Source organism: Ambystoma mexicanum, chromosome 6q, assembly GCF_040938575.1.
Source record: "Ambystoma mexicanum isolate Mex_15411 chromosome 6q, UKY_AmexF1_1, whole genome shotgun sequence".
NCBI lineage: Eukaryota > Metazoa > Chordata > Amphibia > Caudata > Ambystomatidae > Ambystoma > Ambystoma mexicanum.
The window spans coordinates 714,989,654-715,013,780 of record NC_090937.1 but is presented as its reverse complement, the minus strand read 5'-3'; the positions used below and the strand labels follow the sequence as shown (position 1 = coordinate 715,013,780).

Below are 24,127 nucleotides of genomic sequence, written 5' to 3'. Positions count from 1 at the left end.
CACAAACTACACTGACGTCACACAAATCCTCCTCCCCCCTCACAGGCGACTACCTCCAGGACAGCACTACAGTCAACTCCATCTACGAAATTATCCAGGCTTGGATGGCATCTCATTTGCTCTGCCTAAATGATAAATAAAACAGAAATCTTGCTCGTCGGTACCCAAACCCTACTCAACAAACTCGACTCAGTATACCAATCCTTTGTGATAGATGGGATTACTATTCCAGTCTCGCCCGCAGTAGAAACACTGGGAGTCTACCTTGACACCACCCTTGATATTACTTGACAAGTTAGTACCATTGTCTCTTCCGACGCCTACACTACAAACCTCATAAATGCTAGCAGACCCTTTCTCTCCATCAACAATCACCTCACTATTGCACAAGCTATCCTAGGATCCAAGTTAGATTTATGTCAACTCTCTTCTGGCAAGGATCACAGAAAGGAACATCAACAAGCTGCAAGTCATCCAGAAAAACGCCCTCCGCTTTGCCCTCTGCCTTTCAAAACATGACCATATTACGGCAGCCAGAAGAAAGACTCACTGGCTCCTGATTTGCGACGCATCAAATTAAAAATTATTTCCATGACTCACCGATGCCATGCCAATGTAGCCCCGGTATACTTTTCACAAAGATCCAAAACGAACCAAGTCGACTAGTCCTATGTCCTCAGCTAACTGTCATCGCCTCACCATGTCTAGATTCAGGCGCAGCGGAGCAGGAGGCTCCTGCTTCTCAGTCATTGCCTCCACGCTTTGGAACTCCTTGCCGCTGCCCCTTCGTTCAGAGCCATCCTACTGAAAACGTTTAAAACCCCGTCTCTTTATCCAGTCCGACTGACTCATTTTACCAGCCATTTCCCTATTCTGACCTAGCTCTTGTCCTGTAACCAGCGCCTAGGTGCCTACGGGTTAAGGGCACTTTATAAATGGAACAAATAAAATAAATAAATAAATGGTCCACTAGAATACACTCCCAGGGGTATTCATTGAACACAGACCATTTTAAACATGCTGTTTTCCAGGCAATGCAGCATTTTCTCATACTTGGCTGAAGGTCATACATTTTGATATTCCTAGTGCAGGGGACATCACGCATGTCAAGTGACCTCTGCAAGCACATAGGGGTCTGGCCGAAAAGTAGCTTTATATGTCCACATTAAAGAACTCACTAATCATGAATAGAACTTTGACTAGAAATGTCTTTTCTCATTTGGTTGTAGACTTTTTTCTTTCGTTTTCCTCCAGCTGAGCAACAGTTGGTGAGATGTGAGATGTTTTTTCTATTTCTCAAAAATATAAAGAGCTGGTTCTCCTGCTTAACCATACTTTAAATAATATCCTTACCAATCTAAAAGTGCAGAATTCATACAAGTATTTAGAATGTTTCAAATTCTTTAACTAGCTCGGAGAATGTTTTGAGCTGGGATTTACCAACCTGTTGGCCTAGGGAAGCAAGTGCCCCCTGCATGATGGCCTTTAATTCTGTGTGATCTGTGAGCAGTCATCATCTATTCGACTTGGGGCTATATTGAGGACACAGCAAATCTATGGCACTAAGCTATGTCCTCCCAGACCTGTGTTTTTGTATTTAATGTTTTATAGCAGACTTTAAAAAAAATATTTTGGGTCTCTGGATTAAGTTTCCCTTTTTTTCCCTGTATATTTGAGTTTGACTTTGAAAGGTCACAAACTGATGCTGTTAGGGGGACGCTCCATCAAGGGCAGGCAATATTTTCCCCAACTTCTTTCATTTTATTTTATTTATTGGACATTTGTATGGTGCCTATAAACAAGTGTTGCTAGGCACCACAAGACAAGTAGGGGGGGGCATGGGATATCATAAGAAAACAACAAGAACAAAAGAACAAAGAGACAACTATATCTGCCTTGTGACAATCCTACCGTGAAAGTGCTTGAATAAGGAGATAAGTGCAAAGGGGTAGAGGGAGACGTGCAAGATTGGGTGGACCACACGGAGAGCGGGCAAGTGCTATTAGGCCAAGGCGACTAGTGCTATGGGAAAGAGGGGGGAAGGGAGGAAAGTGCAGTGGACAGGAGGAGTGGATTGGGATAGTCCGGGGTAGGGAGCCAGACGGCAAGTGCTGGCTAAGGATGCTAGGACTGGTAGGGGGTTGGTCTGTCCCTGTATGACTCTGAAGAGACCAGGCCCCAGTTGCAGTGCCAGATGGAGATTTTAGCTGGGGAGAGGGAAGGAAGAGGAGAAAACGAATTTAAGAAGATCCGGCTCAAGTCTGAGTCGGACAGGGAGGCTGTTCCAGAGGAAGGTGCGAGCCAAAGAGAAGGATCTACCTCCCACCATCTGATTGGAGAAACGTTTGACCTGCAGAGAGTTGGAGCCAGAGGAACAAAGGCAGTGTTTTAATAAATATATGGGATTTTACAATACCACATATTTTTGCAGTTACCACCACACTCCAAATGTGGCTCCTACTGTTAGAAATGTGGAATTACTGACATTTTTCTACTGCACCGCCACACTATATTGAAGTTTTCCGTGCATTGAGGAGCAGTAAAAACATGCAGACGTGTGAATCTGCTCAGCTAGCTATGCCTGCTACACTTTATGCCGGCATCATTACACCAGTCTCAATGTTGCCCCCCTCTGCTTTTGAACCCCCAGCCTGGGTTCCAATGCCAGCAGGTCTGTATTCTAGGGGCATTTCTCATGGCACTGCAAACATTGTCTTTCTTTAGATAGTGACCAGTTCTCTTTATCCTGCGACATATTGCTGTCATGCTTTCATGGTTGGCATTTGCTGTACATTTACAGCAAGATCGCACATTCCGTGCAAACTTTGGGACTGAAATCAACTATCCGACATGTATAATTTCATAGTTCATCAGTGTACGGGAATCATCATGCGTGGTTTGCCAATAGATTTGTGCTAGAAAACAAATAATGTATCAGTCATGTCTAAATCTTAAGCTTTGCAGAATGTCTTCAGCAGCAATGGTTGATAGTTTAGTTGATGTATATGGGACCTAATTGGGTGAGGACCCTTGCTGCCATTAATAAGCCTTGCAATAAACCATCATGTATTTCTCCTTTCTTACAGATGGCCATAGACCGGAGGAAGTGGAAGGTGAGCAAAGCGGAGACGAGGCTTGGTTTGGTAACACCTCTGGAACCCCATCAGAAGCTTCATATGGAGAGGTTCAAGAAAACATTAGGCTGTCACTCGAGGACAGAGCTCAGGAGACATCGCCTTCACCAGACACCTCGCTGGGCAGTGCCACTCCTAGTGGGAGCACTGAGCTGGGTGCTGGCGAGAACGAGACCTTTAGGGATGCCTCACAGGGTCCAGATGGCTTATCACCAGTTTCGTCTCCTGTGGATGCGGCAGAGTCTCCAGGTACAATCAGGTCCCTGAGCAGCAGCAACCTGAGACGGCTACTGGAGGCCGGCTCGTTGAAGCTTGAGACAGATGGTACATCAAATGGAAGGATAGACTCACCTGTGAATCCCATTCCGAATATCACCTTCTCTCCAAATTCTTCTCATCATGCCCAACAGTTGAGCGTCCTTGCCAGGAAGCTGGCTGAGAAGCAGGAGCAGAGTGACCAGTACTGCGGCAATACAAACACGCGTTTTATATGGAACTCAAGTGAGTGGCTGCAAAGCTCGACCAGCACCTGCAGCCTATCTCCAGACTCAGCAATCATGAAACTGAAAGCTGCTGCCAATGCTGTCCTTCAGGATAAATCCCTTTCTAGGACAGACGATTGTTTGAGGTTTGAATCCTTTTCTTCGCCTTTCAGCTCGCAGTCTGCCAGCTCCACACTGGCGGCTTTGTCAAAGAAGGTCAGCGAGAGGAACATGGTTCCGGGGCAAGAGCACGCGGCCCACGCTGGACCTTTTCACTCCTTGGCCTCTATGACTTCCTCAGCAGCCCTCCTCAAGGAGGTTGCCGCAAGGGCAGCTGGTAATCTTCTTGCAGACAAGACCAAGTCACTGGTTCCAGAGGATCCCATAAAGCTGTCCGAGAGCAGGAAACAAGAAAAAGCAACACCACCCCCTTCCTTGGAGTTGCTTCTTCTGCCATCACCAAAAGGAAAATCTTCAAAGTCCAGCAACCCAGGTAAGCGCTATTAATTGTGCTGAGCTTTCACATTACAATGTCTTTTACTGTTTGATAATGTCTTGTATCTCCTTACTAATCGTCTTAAAGTTTAGTTTTTGTTCTGTGCAAATCAGATTTATGTCATTCCCTGGAGGTGACATATTTTTGTGCTTGTTCATCTTACAATTTTGCATACACTCCTAATTTAACAATAAAATCACACTTATATATAGAGCTTCAAATGGTATTAATTCCCCTACCTACAAAGTGCTGTAATACTAGATGTCTATATTACCCGCGTATATTGGTATCCAGTTTACTGACCTCCTAAGGATGAAGGGCTGAGTAGTCCTGCGACTGGCAGTTACCCACAGATGGCTGAGGTCAGCTCTCAACTCAGTGTGCTATCTTTCATCTGTAATTACTTATGGTGCCCAGAGTGCATGGTCATCTTAGACAATAATGGCAACAGCAGAGTGTGTCATGAAGGGAGCAAGATAAGACGATCATTAATAATAGTGGGTCAATTTTAAAACAACACACTGCAGTTTGCCATATGACTTAATATTAATAATATTTCTATCATACAATATCATATTTTCTGAGGCTTGTGAAGCTGCTTATATTCACATGCTTTGCAGACCATCGTCTAGTGGTTGGCTCTGAGTATTACATATTTTGCAAAATTAAAAAAACACGGCTTTGACTGGGTTGTTCTTGTCATACTATCCCTATCCTATGTGTACGGGGACCCATAATACTTCATACCCGCAGATTCTTTTTGTTCACCATCGGTTGGCAGAAACTTTGCAATGGAGAAGAAGATTTGCAGAGGTAGTTTGCCTATTTTGGTGCTGAATGCTCGACGGTTGACACCAAGAAGAAGAAACATCAAGCGATTCAACACAACCCCATCCGCTACAACGAGTAAAGTAGGGAGAGTGTGGGTGGAGGGCTGAATATACATATATGTTATTATTTTTGTTGTATTTGGTTATAAAACCTTTTACAAAATCAACATGCCAACAGTACATAAGAATAAAACAATTATCAATCATACTCAATTAAATAAACCAATACAAGAAAATCAAAAGGCAAAAAATCAACACAGCAATAAAAATCTCCAGAATAAAACAAAAGAAACAAGGTAAGAAGAGAAGAAACTTAACAAGAAAGTAGGAGAGATAAGAAAAAAAGCCCTCATAAAACAGTGACCATCAAAAGCAGACATTTCAATCATTCACAGGAAAAATTCAACATACAGGTACAAAAAAGGCAAATAAACATATCCTCAGTTGCCACAATTCGGATACAAGATTTTGGATCACAATGCTATTTCTTTCCAAAACCTATACCACAGCAGTTGTCAATACTACCTTGTGCCCAGAGATCAATCTGTCCCAGAACATGTCAGGTAAAAAACCCTCTTCATCACCTCCAAACCTAGCAAACAGCGAAAGCCTGGTGGGCCAAGTACCCTCACACTCCATCAACAGACGTTGAAGTGATTTGGTTCACTGGATTTTTACACACATTGCTAAGCTGTTAGTAGTCTCCCCTAAGCCTCTTTTAGCCAAAACCTCCCCCGTTTGGACTACATTTAAACATATCCTGAGGACGTTTTTCCTGACCTTCCAATCAGGGAACTTTACTAGATATTTTGCAATGTACACCTGCTTTTTATCAACTTTCAAAAAAAGATTTGATGACGCTAGGGAGCGCATATTATCAATTGATGTAATCCAATCCAACGCGTCAAAGGACTTTTTTGCCTTCACCGGGTTCTGAATCAATGTCTCAATATCCGTGTCTGCTTTAGCCAACCCATCCTTCACCCTTTCTTCCACATCGGACAACATTTTGCATTTTTGATCTTCCAAATGAGCTTCAACGTCAACATATAATGTGCGTTTCTGTGCAGTGGTAATGAGACGAAAGAGAGAAATCAGTTTCCGGTCCTCCTGGACTTTCAGTGACAGTAAGCCCAGTTCAAATCTAAGACTGGACATAGATAAACCCATAGGGAAACTGAGAACGCCCTTACAAATAAGGCCTTCTAGCCTTTGCCAGTCTACACTCCACAGAAGGGGTTTGGTCTCCAACCCATACAAGATCACCGGGATGACCTTTGCAGAGTAGTACTTGATCAGTGGGAGGATCGAGAATTTGCAGTATTTTATTAACACCTTTTTCATCTGAGGTATTAGCTGAGCGATCCTACTCTGTACATCCTGCTCCACCTTGCATGCAGAGGGTGAGGCATAAACTTTATAACCCAGATAAACCAAATCCTCGACTCTTGAGATATGCTGCCCTCCCAACTCCCAGTGAGTATAGATCACCATTTTATGCATATGTCTAAAGATGCCTATTGTGGATTTTTTAGAATTCATAGCAAGACTATTCTCCTTTGCATAACAGTCCAATTTATTCAAAAGGAGCTTCAGCCCCACTGCGGTTTTGTCCAACAAGTCTGCCTCATCAGCATAGACCAGCCAGTGCATCTTAGATCCATTAATCACTGGACTGGCCAATGCTGGTGATTCCAGAAATGCCACCATATTCACCAGGTACAGATTGAAAAAAAAGGGTGCTCCTAAGCAGCCCTGTCAGATGCCCCTTTCCAACACCCTGATGGATTCTGATAGATGCCTCTTTGTCGTCAAGTTGCATGCACTCTGATGGTGGTGTCCCTACGAAGCTCAACTAACATTGCCAAGATACCCTCTGGAATACCCGAACTTCTGAGCTTCGACCATAATCAATTTCTGCTAACTTAGTCGAAGGCCTTTGAAAAATCCACCCAGGCCCCATAAAGTTGTTGTTCTCCCTTTCTCCTTGTTTTTTCGCTAATGACGTTCAAGGCCATCCCATTCAGGGCAGCGGAAAGATCCTTTCTGAACCCTGTATGATGTTTGGGGAGAACTTTCGCATCTTTCACCCATCTCTCCAATTCCCCCAAGAGAATCCTCATGAACAGCTTACTTTCGATATCAAAGGGGGCGATCAGGCGATAATTTGCTGGTAACATCTGGTCGCCCCCTTAAACAGTGGAATAGTTATCGCCGTTTTCCACAAAGGTGGAACGATTTGTCTCATGAGGATCTCTCTGTAGAGCCAGAATAGCAGTTTGGCCCATAAAAAAGGGTTATTCTTCAGGACTTGATAAGTTAGTCCATTTGGACCAGCTGCTTTCAAGGTCGAAGAGTTAGTGATCAATTCTACCAAGGCCTGTTCATCAAGAGTGAGGTACCAGGTGACATCCTTAACGGGACTAAATGTGGTCTCCAGGGCGTTCTCAAAATTAAGAAACATAAAATCTATCCACCCACTCTCCGGCACCAAATTACACTCTGTGCTACAAGAATTACCCTCTAATTGGTGGATGACTGACCACACATTTCTAGAATCTTTATTGCCAATTAATGTCAACATTAGTTCACCATCCTGTTGTAGGCGCAACATCCTTCTACCTAATGGCCACTGTTTATATTGCTGTGACAAAGTTCTACACTCCCTCTTATAGTCCTCCCAGGTCACATCCAATCTCTTCAATTCTCTCAATCTCTGATTCAGCAACCTTTTTTCCTCTTTTGTTGCCTCGTCAAATGAGTGGCGATGCAATTGTTTTCTCCCCCCTTCTCCTACACTCGGTGGACATATTGACCAGATGACCCTCAGGTTGAAAGTTTTCCTGCTGAAAGTTGTCAGGAATTTCCATTAAATTATTATTAAGAATCCCACCTTCCCATTTATACTTAGGAAGGCATATTCTACCTTTCCTATTCAGAAGGACCTGTGCCTGTTTATCTGGTAACCTGATGGCTATGTCAGAAAAGGTCAATTCTAAACGAGAATGATCGTTCCCCCATCTGACTTAATACTGAAGGATACATTTCGTGTAAGGGGGTCTGCTGTCATGAAGATGCAATCTAGGGTTGAGGCAGAGAAGCCTCGGTGCCAAGTTGGGGATGATGGAATGTCCCCCGGTATTGACCCATTTGTCATGTTCAGCCCCCAACCAGCCAGAAACTCCACCCAGATTCTGCCCTTTTCTGAGATTCTCCAAGATCTTTGATTGGCTTTCTCCTGTGATAATGGAACACAATGAGTATTCAAATCCCCTGCAAGTATTACTTGAACACCCAAAGCATTTTGATCTTTTTCAGAAACATGGCTAGAGCGTCCCAAAAATCCTGAAGCCTAGAACAGGCAGGGTTCCAGTACACATTAATACAAACACCTCAAAAACTGGCCTCTAATGTTTAAGTGTGACCTTACAGGCTTGAATGCCCATTTTATTTTTTAAGATCATTATGGATTCTCCAATTGGGATAATTTTAAATGCCATCACCATACCGCCTGATGGCCAGCCTTTAGCATTTTGGAGCTCAGGTTGAGTGTACAATGTATATCCTTCGATTACTATTGTATTAACCAACCATGTTTCCTGTAGGATCAGAATGTCTGCGTCACAAAAAAGAAGCGCTTTCATTTTCTTTGTGGTGAAAGTGTCAGGAGCCTGCGTGTTACAACATATCAGACACAGCTCTGTCTGCCTAAAGAGACTGTGTGCCCACACCCAATTTCTGTAACACTTGTGTTAAGATTTCCGGCAATAGAGAGAGGGCATGGTCTTTAGAGCTTTCTCCATTGTGCTTTTGGCTCCTAAGTGAGGCACCTGTCCTTATAACTTCCCCAGAGCCCTCACTTGTCCTGGATTTCCACTTCAGAGCAGAAAGGTTCGACTTGGGGATTTCTGGTGGAGCTATGCGAGAGACTGAGTAACCCTGGCCCTCCAGTTCTCTTAGTGCCCCCATTATAGCTTCTTGACCCTCTCGCGATGTGAGACCCACTTCCACCATGTAAGGGTTCTTGAGGTAGGGGAACCGCACAAATTCAATGTCCTGTGAGCTTAGAATATAGAGATTTGCTATCCTCTTAAAGTGTGACAGAATTACACCTCTACAAAGGGACTATATTTATTGTTCTTTGATGTTGAAGAGAGCCAGATTTTTGACATTGCGAAGATTGAGCTTTCTTCTTCTTTATTCCTATTTTGAACAACCAGCTGTGTCAAACTTTGCTGAACTGAGGCCGGCTGATAAATGACCCCTCCCAGCCTCTGCTGACTTTCCAGCTCCATTGGATTTCATGTTGATCATGGAATATTTGCCTTGCCCCGTTCTCACATCCTCTAACATATACGTTTTTTCTGCAAGATTGGCGCTATTTTCGCACTCGCCCCCGGTGCATCAGTCCCTGCTGCAGTGGTGGCTAGCCTTGATGTCACTGTGGGGTGTTTATTTAACAGGATGATTGGCGCCACTGGCAGTTCAGACCTATTTGGGTCTCGGTGGTTCATTGAAGAGTGGGACTTCCTCACATCACTTTGAGGCATACTAACCCCCTTATCAATGTTTTTATTGGGATGCGATATATATATTTCTTAAGGCCTAGAGAATGCCTCTTTCGCCTTTCCCTTTCTACATTAAAACTCTGTATTATTCCCCAAGCTCAAATGGAAAGCATGCCTTTGAAATTCTGCCCACGTGATAATTCCAAATTTCCCTGGTGGGACATACACAAAGTGTGAAATAACGGCCTCCCCGGATGCCGTGAGTTCAAGACTTTTAACCTGAAATCACTCAAGGAGTATCTTAAAAAGCGGTGAGCGGTATACACCACACAGGCTGAACCAGCACAGGCTTTGTCCAGAGTCCACATGGCAGAACTCTAGGCCAGGGATTTAGATGCCAGGGTCAGGCCTGACCACCCCCAACAGCCCATTAAATAGGTACCATCTGGCAAGGCTTTGCAGCCAATCCCCAGCTCTGCCAGCTCATCAACTATACGAGTTATGGAGAAGTCCCCTGGATATTGGGAGGCTGCAAAAACACACAGACTCAAACCAAAACACCAGCACGACAGCAGTTGAGACAAAGACATGAAGGTGTCAGGATCAACCCACAGGTATATAGCTATGACAGCTTCCCAGACATCAAGCACGATAAGCCTCGACATCGGGAAAAACAGACAGGACATGCCGTCAACACAGAATCATTGACATTCGGATAAGGGGGTTTCAAAACACATGTCCTCTTCCACTTTCACCTCAGGAGGGTTTCACAGCGGGGGTACAACACTCAATGCAGCAATGCAGCAGAAGGCGCTAGTAGATATTTCTGATTCCAAAGAAGAGTGGGAAGAAGAGGGTGATACAGCCAATGAGATTTTCGAAGCAGAAACACCCATACTTCATATCTCTACTGGTTCTGAGAATACTCCTCAACGCCAGATGGCAAGGTCCATGTAGGAGTTTAAGGAAACAATGTCCAGAATTGTCATTTTCATGGCACTCAGATATGTCACAGGAAGACCATCAAGAAAAAGAGCAAGGTCAGATACCAACCTGGACATACAAGCTGAACCATAGTCGGACCAAGAATATCATTATGACCCAGGGGGCCCTGGCTCATATTAGGGTTCCCAGTCCTACATAGATCCAGGTGATTATGTTGTGGTGACACCAGATGAAAATGATACCCAGTTTCATCCCTCCCCCAATGAGAATAATGTTCAATACACAGACCTACTACTAAGGGCTGCATAATGATTTGGTATCCTCACCCAGGAGCTAGATGAGGATATTGACTTTATTGACACATCTTAGAGGAGAAGAAACAGATTTGTGTCAATGCATTACCTTTTCATCCTCAATGCAAAAGAGAATCACGCCCTCATTAATAAAACCAGTCCCTACTAAAACACTACATCTCAGGGTGAAAGAATATGAACTGTCATCAGCAGACCCACAATACATTAAGGGTCAATTAGCAGCTGACTCTAGTAGTAACCACTGCTTGAAAGAGAGCAAAGGTACCCATGACGGTTGCCAACTATGCCCTTAATGGAGAGCGCAGACGCATCTACACTTCGGCCAGAAAGCAGTGACCTCAGCATCTTATAGTTTAAGGCTAGCCAATGCTAGGGCATTAATGTCCAGATATAACAGGTCTCAGTGGGACGATATGGAGGAATTGGGCAAACAAATTCCAACAGAGGACATGGGGACCTTCCAGAAAGAAGTTCAAGAAGGAAAACAGGCAGTTTGTGCCATTATTAAAAATGCATTAGGTACCACTGAAACAGCAGGGCGACTGATGGCAGGAGCAGCTGTCATAAAGCGTTATGCATAGCTATGGGGGGACTGGCTTCACAGCTGGAACACACACTCATTGACAATCCAATAGATTATTCACAACTCTTTGGGAAGGCATTAGAAAAGGCACTAGAAAGAGCAAAGAAAGGCCATGATTCCCATGCCATTGGGTCAAATATCAGCCAGAAACTACCATTCAAGGGATTTCCCTGCAAACTGGCCGTCCTTTCGACCCACACAATGTGCGCAATTGTCTTTGTCTGCTGAACTTATCCAGACAGCAGGGTCAAGTTTGTACTCAGGCTCGCAGCCACCGCAATACTCATAATCAGCAGCCTCAAATCATCCATGCAGAGGAAAACCAAGAGGAAGAGGACAAACTTCATGAGGAGCATCTACCTCCTCAAAACAGTGACTCAGATACTGGTCCCCTCCCAGACCAATCCAGCAGGAGAATGTATAACATCATTCTCTCACGCATGGGAGGAAATGGCATCAGATCAGTTGCTGTTAGACGCAATTGCCATGGGTTGCTGCATGCAATTGTTACAAAATCACTCATTTTACCTGTAGAGTGCAATCTATATGCCCACAAGAAGGCACTCGAAAAGGCAGGCTGCTGACAGAGCCTCCTTCACTCCAGGCACTAGCACCAGAGCAGGAGGTCCGGCTGTGCCCGCCTATCCACTGGAGCAGCATCCGTCCCCCCTACCTTGCCTGGAGGCATAGGTAAGATTGGGGCGCTTATTACAAAGCGCTTTGCAGCCCTCTAGGGAAGCGCTACACTCGCCATTTAAATATCTTATTTAGCAGTCTTTTCTGCTAAAAATTACTCGTGCTCAATACGAGCTTCATCATCCTTTGTCTTGCCCAGGAACCGACCATCCTTTGGCCTGCCACAGCTATTTTCCCTTTGTTTGCTTAATTCAAGATGGCCACCGCAACAGGGCTCCCTCACACCATCCTCTGCTAGGAGGCAGCCTTGCTGTTGGGATACCCTGATTGGTTGCCCTCACACCCTTAAACCAATAGGAATCACCGGCTGGCGAACGCCGGCCCACGAGAAGGCACTCAAAAAGGCAGGCTGCTGACCGAGCGTGCCGAGCCGCAGGCTGCTTCAGGTCTAAGCTCTACCGTTGCCTATTGCCTTATCCCCTCTCCAGGACTGCTAACTATCATGGTGAGACACATTAGTGACTATTATACATGTTAACATTAACGGTATGTCACTTTCTGCATCCTCTCCAGAGACTCCAGAGACTCGCTTCATAACGTTCAAGCATAGCATATCATTTGCACTGCCCTCCCACTTTCCTGCATCCCACGCGTGTCCTGCTCTTTACACGGATGTGTTGTATTAACCACTCAATTATGTATACCACGGTACTAAAACGTAATTTTGTGCTGCTCAGCATTATCTGCCAGTTTAAACATTGTAATGCTTTGCTTTTCTCAATGCTACTGCTAAAACCATCTATTCACTAATATATATATAGTAGCACCTAATCTGCCTGTAAGTTCGTAAATAGCCCCACTACTGTAGCTAGCTCCGGCATTTAGGTGCACAGCTGTATCTAGATTGCCCTAATATGCTTAGTTAGCCCTGCTACTGCTACTGCCTTGATGTGCCCTGATAGCCCTGCTACTGCAATTTCTAGCACATAGGTGCACAGTTGTACTTTGATTGCCCTAATATGCTTAGTTAGCCCTGCTACTGCTACTGCCTTGATGTGCCCTGATAGCCCTGCTACTGCAATTTCTAGCACATAGGTGCACAGTTGTACTTTGATTGCCCTGATATGCCTAGTTAGCCCTGCTACTGCTACTGCCTTGATGTGCCCTGATAGCCCTGCTACTGCAATTTCTAGCACATAGGTGCACAGTTGCACTTTGACTGCCTTGATATGCCTTGTTAGCCCTGTTACTGTTACTGCCTTGATGTGCCCTGATAGCCCTGCCACTGCCATTTCTAGCACATAGGTGCACAACTGCATCTAGATTGCCCTAATATGCCTAGCTAGCCCTGCTACTGCCTTGATATGCCCTGATAGCCCTGCTACTGCCATTCCTAGCCCACAGATGCACAGTCGCATCTAGATTGCTTGAAAATATCGCTAGCAATCCTGGCCTTGTTCTTATACCTCAGCACATAACTACTCTAGCTCCCCTAGCTCATTGGTATGTGTTAAGCAAACGCCCGGCCCACAACTGCAAGTACTACACACCTAGCCTCCCTGTCCTAGCATGTGCTTTCTGAACTTGCAACTACCATCATTCGAATGTGTCCACTGAACTTGCTATGACTGTTTTCTAGCTAAACAAACTACCTTAGGCTGAAACAGCATACACTTGCTACATGGCCCTATTAGCATATTCATGATCCACACCACTAGGTGAGCCCCGGCTACATCTAGCCACCCGCAATCTATATTGCGACACCCTAGCCAGACATCCTAGCGAAGGAAAGGGAGTAACCTGAACCATTTAACTACTCTAACTACCATGTGCAGAAACCTGACCTCCCTGACCCTCCTAACTACAATCATAGCCTTTGCTACCTACAGCACTAGCCCACCCACAGACAGAAACCTGAGAAGTAGGGCAAGACTCCCTTGCATATATGAATCCAAAAGAAACAGCGCAAACAATACTGTTAGTTCCCTAACTATACAGACGCACTTGGATAAGCAAAATCAAGCCACGAAACCCTCAATACTTACCCCGAATCCCACTCACTCTCATAAAAAGAAACACTCGAGTCAAAACAAGCACACAGATAATTCTGCAAGCTATCCCATTCCTAAGAATACTTTATCACTTACGGGATCCCTTATCAACGCCAGATCCATGGTAGCCCATGCAACTGAAATTGCTGACATACTAAACAACAGCAGCATCGACCTCCTTGCCGTAACAGAAACTTGGCTTCACGAGGCAGCAGGGCCCGCCCTGATGCTAGCCGTACCTGACAATTACCAGATCCACAGAGTAGATAGACCTAATGCTAAAGGCGGTGGCCTAGCCATCATTGCTAAAACTACTTTGCCTATCAGACTCACCACCTCACCTCCCTGTGCTTCCTGCGAAGTACTCTCAGCAAAATTGCAACTCTCTAATAACCGCACGTTAACTATTCACTGGATCTATAGGCCCACAGGTCCCTTGGGAACCTTCGAAGATGACCTTACCACCCTCATAGCTAACAATACCCAATATCTCCAAATTCAAGATTACTTAGAAGCTAACCATCTACTAGGTTCACGCCAATCGGGCTTCCGCCCTTTCCATGGCATTGAAACAGCCCTGATAGAGCTTCAAACTAAAATTGAGGAATTCAAGTATAGTGGGAATACAGCGCTGCTACTCCTAATGGACTTGTCAGCAGCTTTTGACTTGGTGGATCATGCAGTTTTATGCAACCACCTCAAGCTTGCTGCCAATTTCACAGGGGAAGCTATAGCATGGGTCCAATCCTTTCTAGCCAACCGGACCATGAAAGTCTTCTCCACCTCTACCTGTGCTGATCCCATCCAAATTACATGTGGAGTCCCACAGGGCTCCTTTGTCTCACCCACTATGTACAACATTTTCACCAAGCCATTGTTCGACAAGTTGGAGAGACTGGGTATCACCTACACAAATTATGCAGATGACACCCAGATCCTCATACCCCTTTCGGGCAACTATGAAGTGGACCTGGCTTTGGTGAATAAAATATACATCCTCATTCAGGCATGGATGGCCACCCATGGCCTCTGCCTGAACGACGATAAAACTGAAATCCTGCTCCTCGGATCAGTCCATAACCTAACTAAACTCACCCCGGACTATGTCTCATTTAACATTGACAATAACACTATTAAGGTTATGCGAGAGGTTAAAACTCTAGGTTTTTACCTCGACTCAGCGCTCACCCTTAAAAAGCAAGTGAACTCCCTCGCCTCTACAACCACTTACACGTGTAAACTCATCCGTGCTGCCAAACCATTCCTGTCCAGTGCCAGCTGCCTCACCTTGGCCAATGCCCTTATCATGTCCAGACTGGACTATTGCAACGCCTTATACTCAGGTGCAAATAAGTCGGTCATTGACAAACTCCAGAGACTTCAAAATAATGCCCTAAGAGCAGCTTTGAATATCCCACGCAGAGAGCATATCTCCAAATACCGGACTGAGGCCCACTGGCTAAAGATAAAGGACAGAATCCTCCTTAAAACTATTTCTCTCACGTCTAAATGCCTCAACAATCAAGCACCCCCCTACCTAGCTGAAAGGATCAACTGGAGACCCTCAAACCAACTGACGAGATCTGCTAACACCTTCTTACTTGAAGTACCGAGATTCAAACTTACCACAGCGGGTGGATCTAGCTTCCCTGTTAGAGCTGCACAATCATGGAACATACTCCCACCTGACCTCAAACGCCCATTACCCTACACTAGATTTAGATGTAACGCTCTCAAATGGCTGCACACCAATGATATGTAACAATACTCACCCTTATCTAGCCGATCATGTTATACATATGCTAAAACGGTATACTTCTAATGCTTACCCTCTACGATCCTTTATGTACTGCTTCATTTGTATCATTTGTTGTAAGCTACCTCTGTTTTTGTAATAACCTGTGTCAGGCACTGTAACTAAGTTTCGACTCTACTTGTATTGTTGCGCCTAGCTGCCCAAGGGCTTGGAGCGCATTATCAAATAAATAAACAAACAAACATACGAGGCATGAATGATGCATACTTTCATATTTTAATGTTCCCAGGTCAGAGAATGTTTCTAAGGTTCCAGATAGGAACACACCACTTCCAATTCAAGGTACTACCTTTTAAGTAGCATCAGCATCAGCACCTTGTGTGTTTGGGGTTGTGGCAGCACGCCTGCACCGCCAAAACACTCCCATCAATCCTTATATCGATCACTGACTCATAACAAAAGAAACATTAGGAAGTTGCTTGTACTTACACAAAAAACAGTACATCTCTTAACAAGATGGGTTTCACAATCAATGAGACCAAGTCAAGCAAAAGGAAAAATTTCTGGGAGTTATGCTGGACACAGAACTAGCCATGCAACCAATTCTAGCACACATTCCCTGTGTACAGGTAGGTTCCCAGATTACGGTGAGAAGGGTCATGAAGCTTATAGGCATGATGGTGTCTTGCATCTACAAAGTCCCACACGCAAGCCATAAGATGCACATCATTCAGCAGTGTTTCTCATTGGTGGACAAAAACAAACCTCTGGAAATGCAGACCATTCAGACATTCACCAATACAAGCGACAGTGACAACAGATGCATTACTACTAGGCTGGGGAGCACATCGGTAAGTTCTCACTACACAGGGGGTATGGACCCAAAAGGGGACAACCCAACACATAAACAGGTTAGCATTCCTAACAATAAAAATGACCCTGATGTCTTTTCAATCATGACTATTAAACAATAGTCAATGCAGACAACGCCACAACAATATCTTATATAAACAGACAAGGCAGGACACACTCAGTAACATTGTCACTTCTAGCACAGGATATATGGCATTGGTGTGTCAGGAGAGGAATTTACATTCAAGCACAGCAGGTCCCAGGAGATCAGAATTACCTGGCAGATAATCTTAGCACAGTGTTTCAACAAGAAAGTGAGTGGAACAACGACACAAATAAACTCATTCCAACCTTAAAGAAATTAGCATCTGGCACACATTTCCAGCTAATCAGCTACCTAGAATGCTGAGCTGAACCACCTGGGTATAAGAGTGGTTTCCAGGACAGCTGATTACCTATATGCCGGGCTCTGGTGTGCTGTCAACCTCCATCTCATCCATCCGCTCACTCGTCCACCCGTCCGTACCCATGTTCCCCATTCCCACTCTCTACTTACCTGGTTGAATAATAGTATTGCATGATCATGTGTAATAGGGATAGTATTTAAATCACATTAGCATCCGGGCGGGGCAGCCAACCAGTCAGGTTGCCCGGATCACAGGGTGAATCCCACAATCTAAGCCTGCATTCTGAGCAGCCCGCCCGGCAGCTTCCTCCCAACCCCCCCTCCCTTACAGGCACCGTTTCCTCATCTCCCCGTCCCCCCATCGCACTTACCTTATACAGTTGCCACTGCAGCTCCAGCGGCATCCGTTCTGGCAGGCTGGACGACATTGAGTTGGTGATACTCCCCATGTTCTGGGTTGAGTTGGGTGGTAATGGCACTACGACCTGACAGAGGCCTATTCTTCACTCTGAGTTACCTAGGCTTGGACTAGAGGGCTGTTACCGCCCAATCCAGCCCTAGAACATGGGGTGTAACACTACATTGCAACAGGGGGGTTGCTAGGTCTGTAAAAGATCCGGGGCTATGCTAATTTTGGGACTGTCGGGACTGGCGGCTAACCTTTTTGGTTGTAACCCCTGAGCTTCTATCCGGGGCGACAACCAAAACACCTGGGGCTATAGCCCCCTCAACTTTCCCTACCAACGCCCCTGCATTACAACTTATATATTCTTGTTTCTTTTACAGTTTAAAGTGTCATCGTATCAGTGCAGTGACTTGTTTCCAATTCTGAGGACATTTTTAATTGCTTCTATTTTTTACATTAAATACTTTATGAGACTCACTAGTAGCAGGGATCCTGACAAAGTACTGAATGTGTAAGTGCAGGGCTTCCAGATACATCTCAAACGTGGAGTTATATATTATGTTGTACTGTGCCAAGGGCTCCAGCAGTGACTTGTTGATGGCACCAAGATAGTTACTTAGGTGGACGACATCAGCCAACAATGACACCCAAAGATAGATCGAGTTGTCATCAGCAAGCTGGTGAATGGAAAATCAGAACAAGCAGACAGGACCCTGCAGCATCGCGCATGTGCAGCGCGACCACCTGAAGGGTAACAGGCTCGGTGCTACACCACGGTCGGGGGCTTGATTTATAAATGTTTCAAGGTATTTGCCTAGCGAGGCCAATGCAGTGATAGGGCAATGTTTGTTATTCGGTTGTATCTCCAGACCAGGTATTCCTAATATTGGAAGAAATGTACCCTTTTTCAAGGAATCAGGAAAGACTCGCCGAGCACAACGGGCATTAATCAGAGAGAGCCATAAAGGCACAATAGGGTCAGGAATGGGCTTACACAAATGTGCAAGAAGTGGGTCATCAAAGTGAGACATGGCGCCATAGGAGATGGGAGACTTTTAAATATCGGCTTCAACAAAAGCAGAGAAAGTATCCAAGATGGGAGGGAAATGAGGAGCACAACAAAACCCGAAAATATCCGATTATAGGTTTTAGAAGCAATATTCTGTTGAATAGTTGAATTCTTGTAAAGTTAAACAAGTATTAAAGAGTGTGGCCTGATCAGTAAAAAAGGTTAAACAATTAGAAGGGAAGGATTTAGACAGTGTTTAATCACTTTAAACAGGTCACCAGGGCGATTTTCAGCATTAGAAATTTAGAAGTGGAATAAAACAGATATGGCTTCAGAAACTTGCAATTTATAATTCAGGTGAAGCGGTTTCTAAGTGGGACAAAGATGATGATGTACCGTAATTGCCTACGTAGTAATGCCAGGTGCCTCCCATCATGATGCTTTTCAATAGGGTCTTAGCCTAAGTCAATTCCCATTGTAAAATCTTAACAATTGTGTGGTGGTTTGTATTTGTATCTTGTTGTGTAGGTTTGAAGAGCCCACATGATGAAGGGCTCTGTGATTGAAGCACAGTGTTGGGCTGATGTGCTGTTCCACCTGGAGCTAAAGAAGGCCCTTGAGGGTAGGCATGTTTAATGACTATGATGGTGGAAGCCAGAGAACGCTTTTAAACAGGGGGGATACCAGGTAAATTAATAGAGACGGGGGCGCAAACCTGATTTATATGTGAACTCCACATACGAAGGCTCCTTGTCTCTAGACTTTTTACAGTTTCAGTCTCTAGGGTATATGGGATTTACCAGTGATTCGATTCCAACAATTTTATAGGAAAACAATGTGCGTGGAATTTTCGACCAGACAATGTTAAACCCAGCGTACTGTATTGAAAAAACATTGTACCTTTAATACATAAAGAGGACAGGTTAAAAAAACATTCTATTAAAACATCACAAAAGTGACTAGTGCCGAATAAAGTGTCCCGTGCCTATCACCTGTCAGGTGATTACGAAGTGCTTATACAATAAAATACAATTGTGCAGTCAAAACACAAATATACAATAATAGTATCAAATTCATAAAGAGCACAAGTTTTATAGAACAAAGACCACAGTTATTGTCCACAATCAAGAGTACGCAATTAATGTGCGACTCTATTGTCTATGTAAGGGCGCAAATCCCTATGTTACATATGGTGTTATCTTAGTATATATCACAACACTTAGCCACAGAACACCCTTTTTTTGTTTTGTTAATTTCATTTTAACTTGTCGGTAGGTAATGTTGCCGTGCTTCAGGGGAAATAGTACATATATCTTGATATAATAATAACTCACCTTTAGTATCCCCCACTTTCCACCTTTACCTCTGGGCATACTGTGTTCTTTTTTTTTTGTTTGTTAACTCCTAAGCCAAGGGATGCACTGTGGTGTTAGGTGGAAAGTAAGCTTGAATTTCTATAAAGTTTTCTTAAAGTTGCTAAATGTCTTGTTAGATGAATGCCAGAGTATTTTTTGTGATACGCTCTGTTGCTCTCATTGATTGCTTGCATCAATTCAGATTCCAAATCGCAGTGATTTAAAGCCTTTGGAGATTTCTTCAGCAGTTGAGGAGCTGTAAGGTGGACCGAGCTGTTTAGGTCATGAAGAAATCTTTCATTTATTCAAAAGTCTTTCTACTTGCTCCAGTCTTTCTCTCTGCTGGTGTATGCGCCTCTTTATTGGTCCTGTTACTGGAGCTTAGTTCTGAGTAGGCTGGGGATTGGTTGATACTGTATACACTCTTTGGGAGGTCCTAAATCCTCAATCCACACCAGCCCTCTTAGTCCTGGGATCTTGGCCAATTAATCGCTCCCTGTCTTTCGTTGTTGAGAAATGTAACTTATGTTTCTCGGTTCAAGGGTGAAGCAAGTGACCAAAACAGCAATGAATGCTAGAAGAACATCGACTATCTTTGAATGAGATGCCGGCAGTGTCCAAGTTGGACTTTCTCACCGTTTTTTCACTGCTCAAAAAAATATACTTATGATGATGAAGTGGCGAAAATACATACAATGATGTGGTTCCGATTCAATGCAGTCCACGGCCACTGGGCTCATCTTATGCCCACGATGCAATGGGCAGATCCTGATTGATCATCCATTTGTGTGGTCGGGCTCTTTCCTTCATGTGTGATCCATCACCACATATGGTAGAAATGGATCAGAGGTTCACTGCATGCGTGCTGGTGAAAAGCACCACACCCAGAATCGGCCTGGATGTCCATGCCCTGCACCCAATACATGCACGGAAATCACGGCGACCCTCATTGCTCTATTCATTCATGGCGGTGCCAATTTCCTGAGTCCTCAAGGACGACGGGCACCTACAAACTCTAAGCGAGCACTACGGTGTGATGTCCTTGGGCACATGATACTGAACGTTGCCTGTATGATAGCCCTTCTGGTGCCTCCAATTTACCCATTACTGCTGCACAAAGGAGCAACAGCTATTTTTCCTGTAGTGCACAAAAACACTTTGCCCCAGTCTGATCATGTACGCCTACCCCACAGCAGCGCTCTCCTGGCTTTCACTCCTGTTTACACTGCCAGAGCCCCCTAAAAGTTTGGCTTTATTCTAGTAGCATTTTCCAACCTCTCAGAATCAGGATTAGTTGTCCAGACTCCGCCTGACTTGCTCCCGCCTATAAAATGTCATGAAAGCACATATGCAAGATTCCCCTGCTCCGCAGAATTTGATTGGTGGGCAGGTAGGGGCAGCGAGCCAGTGCAGTGCAAGAGACCGGCCACCCCACATTACCCGCTAAGAGAGGTTGAAGCTGCTGGGTGAAGTATGAATAAGTTGACGCTGGCTGAGGAGGCTGTAGGGAAGGCCAAGTAAGCCATGTGGAGCTAAAGGCTGTGAAAAATGTATCAAGGCGATGGCTGTGCTATGACTTCAAAAGAGGGGAAAACCTTACCGCAGAAAAGTATTTTTCCCCATTGTCATTATGCCTACTAAAACATGCACTATATGGAGCAATTCCTTTTTCGTATAATTATTTTCCTCGTGTCCGAATGAATCTGGAAAATAAGCACCCTATTCCAAGCCAATATTATTTCTAAAAACCTGATCCAGTGGTTACGGAAAGGCCTCGTGCCCACCCAACAAAAACACTGGTGTCGAAACTCCTTGGCCTGGTTCCGCATGCCTCGCATGTTTATTAGACCGCAGCTCAGAAAGGGCTCTAAGTCCGTTTTTATAATATTAAAATAAAGTTTACAGTTGGAAAAAAACAAAATCGGCACGTTTCTGGCCTTTACAGTTTGACTTTTGTTCTCAAAATCAAAACATAAATGCTCAGAGGGGATTCTGAGCACACCTCACCATTTACTTAAGCAGTGAAACAGCTGGAGATCACAGTTGAAGTCACAGCAGGAAAGCACTAAAGTAACCTATACACTTTCACGGTGAGGCGCAGTGTATCGCAGGCGTACAGAATGTATTTTTTAACATTCTGGGGAGGCGGGCACTATGCCCTCCAAACGTGTGTAATTATAGATTTAAAAAAAAACATCAGCAATAGACAGAACATAGATTCACAAGTGTAATGAGAAAGGCAAACTTCTTTTGTTTTATTGTTTAAAGCGTGGACCTAACTCTAGAGCAGCACAGCGCTGTGTGGTTAGCGGGCATTTGGGTTGGCCTCTTTTAACAGTAGTGCAATTCTGTGAGGGGTATTGCCCCAAAATATCAGATCAAAAATGCTGAATACATGTTTTCTGCGCATTCGGCATACTTCAAAATGATCAACTGCAAGATGCCGAACTAGGTGAGCGGGAGTTGCGGGGGTCCCCCGTAACCCCTAATTCGGCATTGAGTTGCAGGGGACAAATATAAAGATTCCCAAAAGCTCGAGTTTCAAAATGCGAGCAAGTCGGCTTCGCACATTTGGGATCCCTGTGAGGTCTGTGCATCGGTATGTGCGTCCATTGGAATTAGTCCTTGTCAGGTGTTGTTGAAAGAGCCATATTTTGAGATTTGAAAAACTGGAGAATTGTGGGTGAAGTCCGAGCCGACACCGGGGTCGAGTTTCAGAGGGTGGGTGCATGACAAGAGAAGGATTGTTTGCGGGTCCTCTCTTTGTGGATGAGTTGTGATTCAAGCCGGTTGGACGATTAGCTGCAACAGGAGCGTGTGCCACCAGATGTTAGCTGCCAGGTACGCTGGTGTGCTACTTATGACTGCTTTGTATATGATACATGCAGTCTTGAACTCTGTCAAATTTCCGTGCTCATGTAATAAGACGCGCTGCAGTGTGATGGAATGCTTTTAGGGGAGTCAAGTGAGCAGCTAGAAGCCCTGTCAGGTGACCTTTACCCCCATCGATGTGCAAGACCACAAAGTCTGGAAGTCCTGCGGCTGGATGAAGGGCTTGAAGTTTAGAAGGGTATAGATTCTGAGCCGACTATTTGGGCCTTCTTGGCTATGTATTTCTGGAAGGACAGTTTGCTGTCAATGGAGAAGCCCAAGAATTTTGCTGAGTCTGAGAGTTGTGGATTGAATCCCTCTAGGCGCATATCATTGAGCCATTGTTGGGCAAATTGTTTTTTAGTGGGCGGACCAGTGAGAACAAATTCAGTCTTGGATGGGTTTAGTTTGAGGTAGGCAGTTGACATCCAGGACTGGATAATAGCTAGGTAATCACGGTGGTGAATGAAGTCCTGTGCGCTATTCACTCTTATGTACAACTGAGCATTGTCTGTGTATTGGTGGGTGGATATATTGGGATCTTTGAGGAAAGTGTCCATAGGCTCCATTTAAAGGTTAAAAAGGATTGGTGAGATGGAGGACTCGGCAGGAGACCTGGAGTCGGTTAGAACGCAATGAGAGAGATAGGAGGTAAGCCAATTCAGGACACTGCCAGAGAACCCAATGCTGTCATCAAGAAGGAGAGAAGGATGTGGTGGTCGACAGTGTTAAATGCAGCTGAGAGGTCAAGGAGGATGAGGAGGCATGAGTCGGCCTTATGCTTGATTTGGATAGCATCCTCCACCACCTGGATGGTGACTGTCTCGATGTTACACTTTGGGCGGAACCCTGACTGATAGTCATTTAGGAAATGGAGTTGTTCGATTCTGGAGAGTAATTGTGTAGCAACTACTTTTTCCAAGATTTTGCCAATAAACAGGAGGTTCGTAATGGGCCTGTAGCTGGCCAGGTCATCTAGGTCTAGGGTTGTTTTTTCCAAAAGAGGTCGTATGAGACCAGTCTTGAGGGTGTCCGGGAATTATCCTTCTGCGAGGGAGGCATTGATGATGCTGAGGAGCACACTGAGCGCCGGGCCCATCAATTGTTTATTGATGAAGGCCGGAATTATATTGTCAGAGTAAGAATTAGGTTTCAGTGAGGCAATCATTTTTAGGAGATCCTGGGGAAAGAGAGGAGAGAATTCGGTCCAGAGGGGCAGTGCGTGCCAGGGTTCACGGGTTGCTAATGTTGTGTGTGGTTGATTTGATGGCCTCTCAGATTTTGCCTATCTTTTAAATCAGAAATGTGTTGATTCTTTTCGCATTTTTCCTGTGTTGCTGGTACCTCGGGGTTGGGTGAGGGTTTGGTACAATGCTTTACTACTTCAAAGAGGGCTTTACTCCTCTCAGAGGTTGCCGCAGTGGTGGTGGAGTAGCAAGCAGCTTTGGCCTTGGTAAACAGAATCCTATGGTTTGTGTGCAGAGATTTGTAGT

At 44.7% G+C, this 24,127-nt stretch overlaps 1 protein-coding gene across 4 annotated transcripts in view; it reads left to right on the top strand.

The window, feature by feature from the left end:
- ZNF827 (zinc finger protein 827) overlaps positions 1-24,127 on the top strand; it is an 883,430-nt gene that overhangs the window by 246,575 nt on the left and 612,728 nt on the right. For all 4 annotated transcript variants that reach the window (XM_069631232.1, XM_069631231.1, XM_069631233.1 and 1 more), the window contains exon 2: positions 3,087-4,109. In XM_069631232.1, coding sequence (XP_069487333.1) covers positions 3,087-4,109 — 1,023 coding nt within the window. The remainder of the gene's footprint in view (positions 1-3,086; positions 4,110-24,127) is intronic.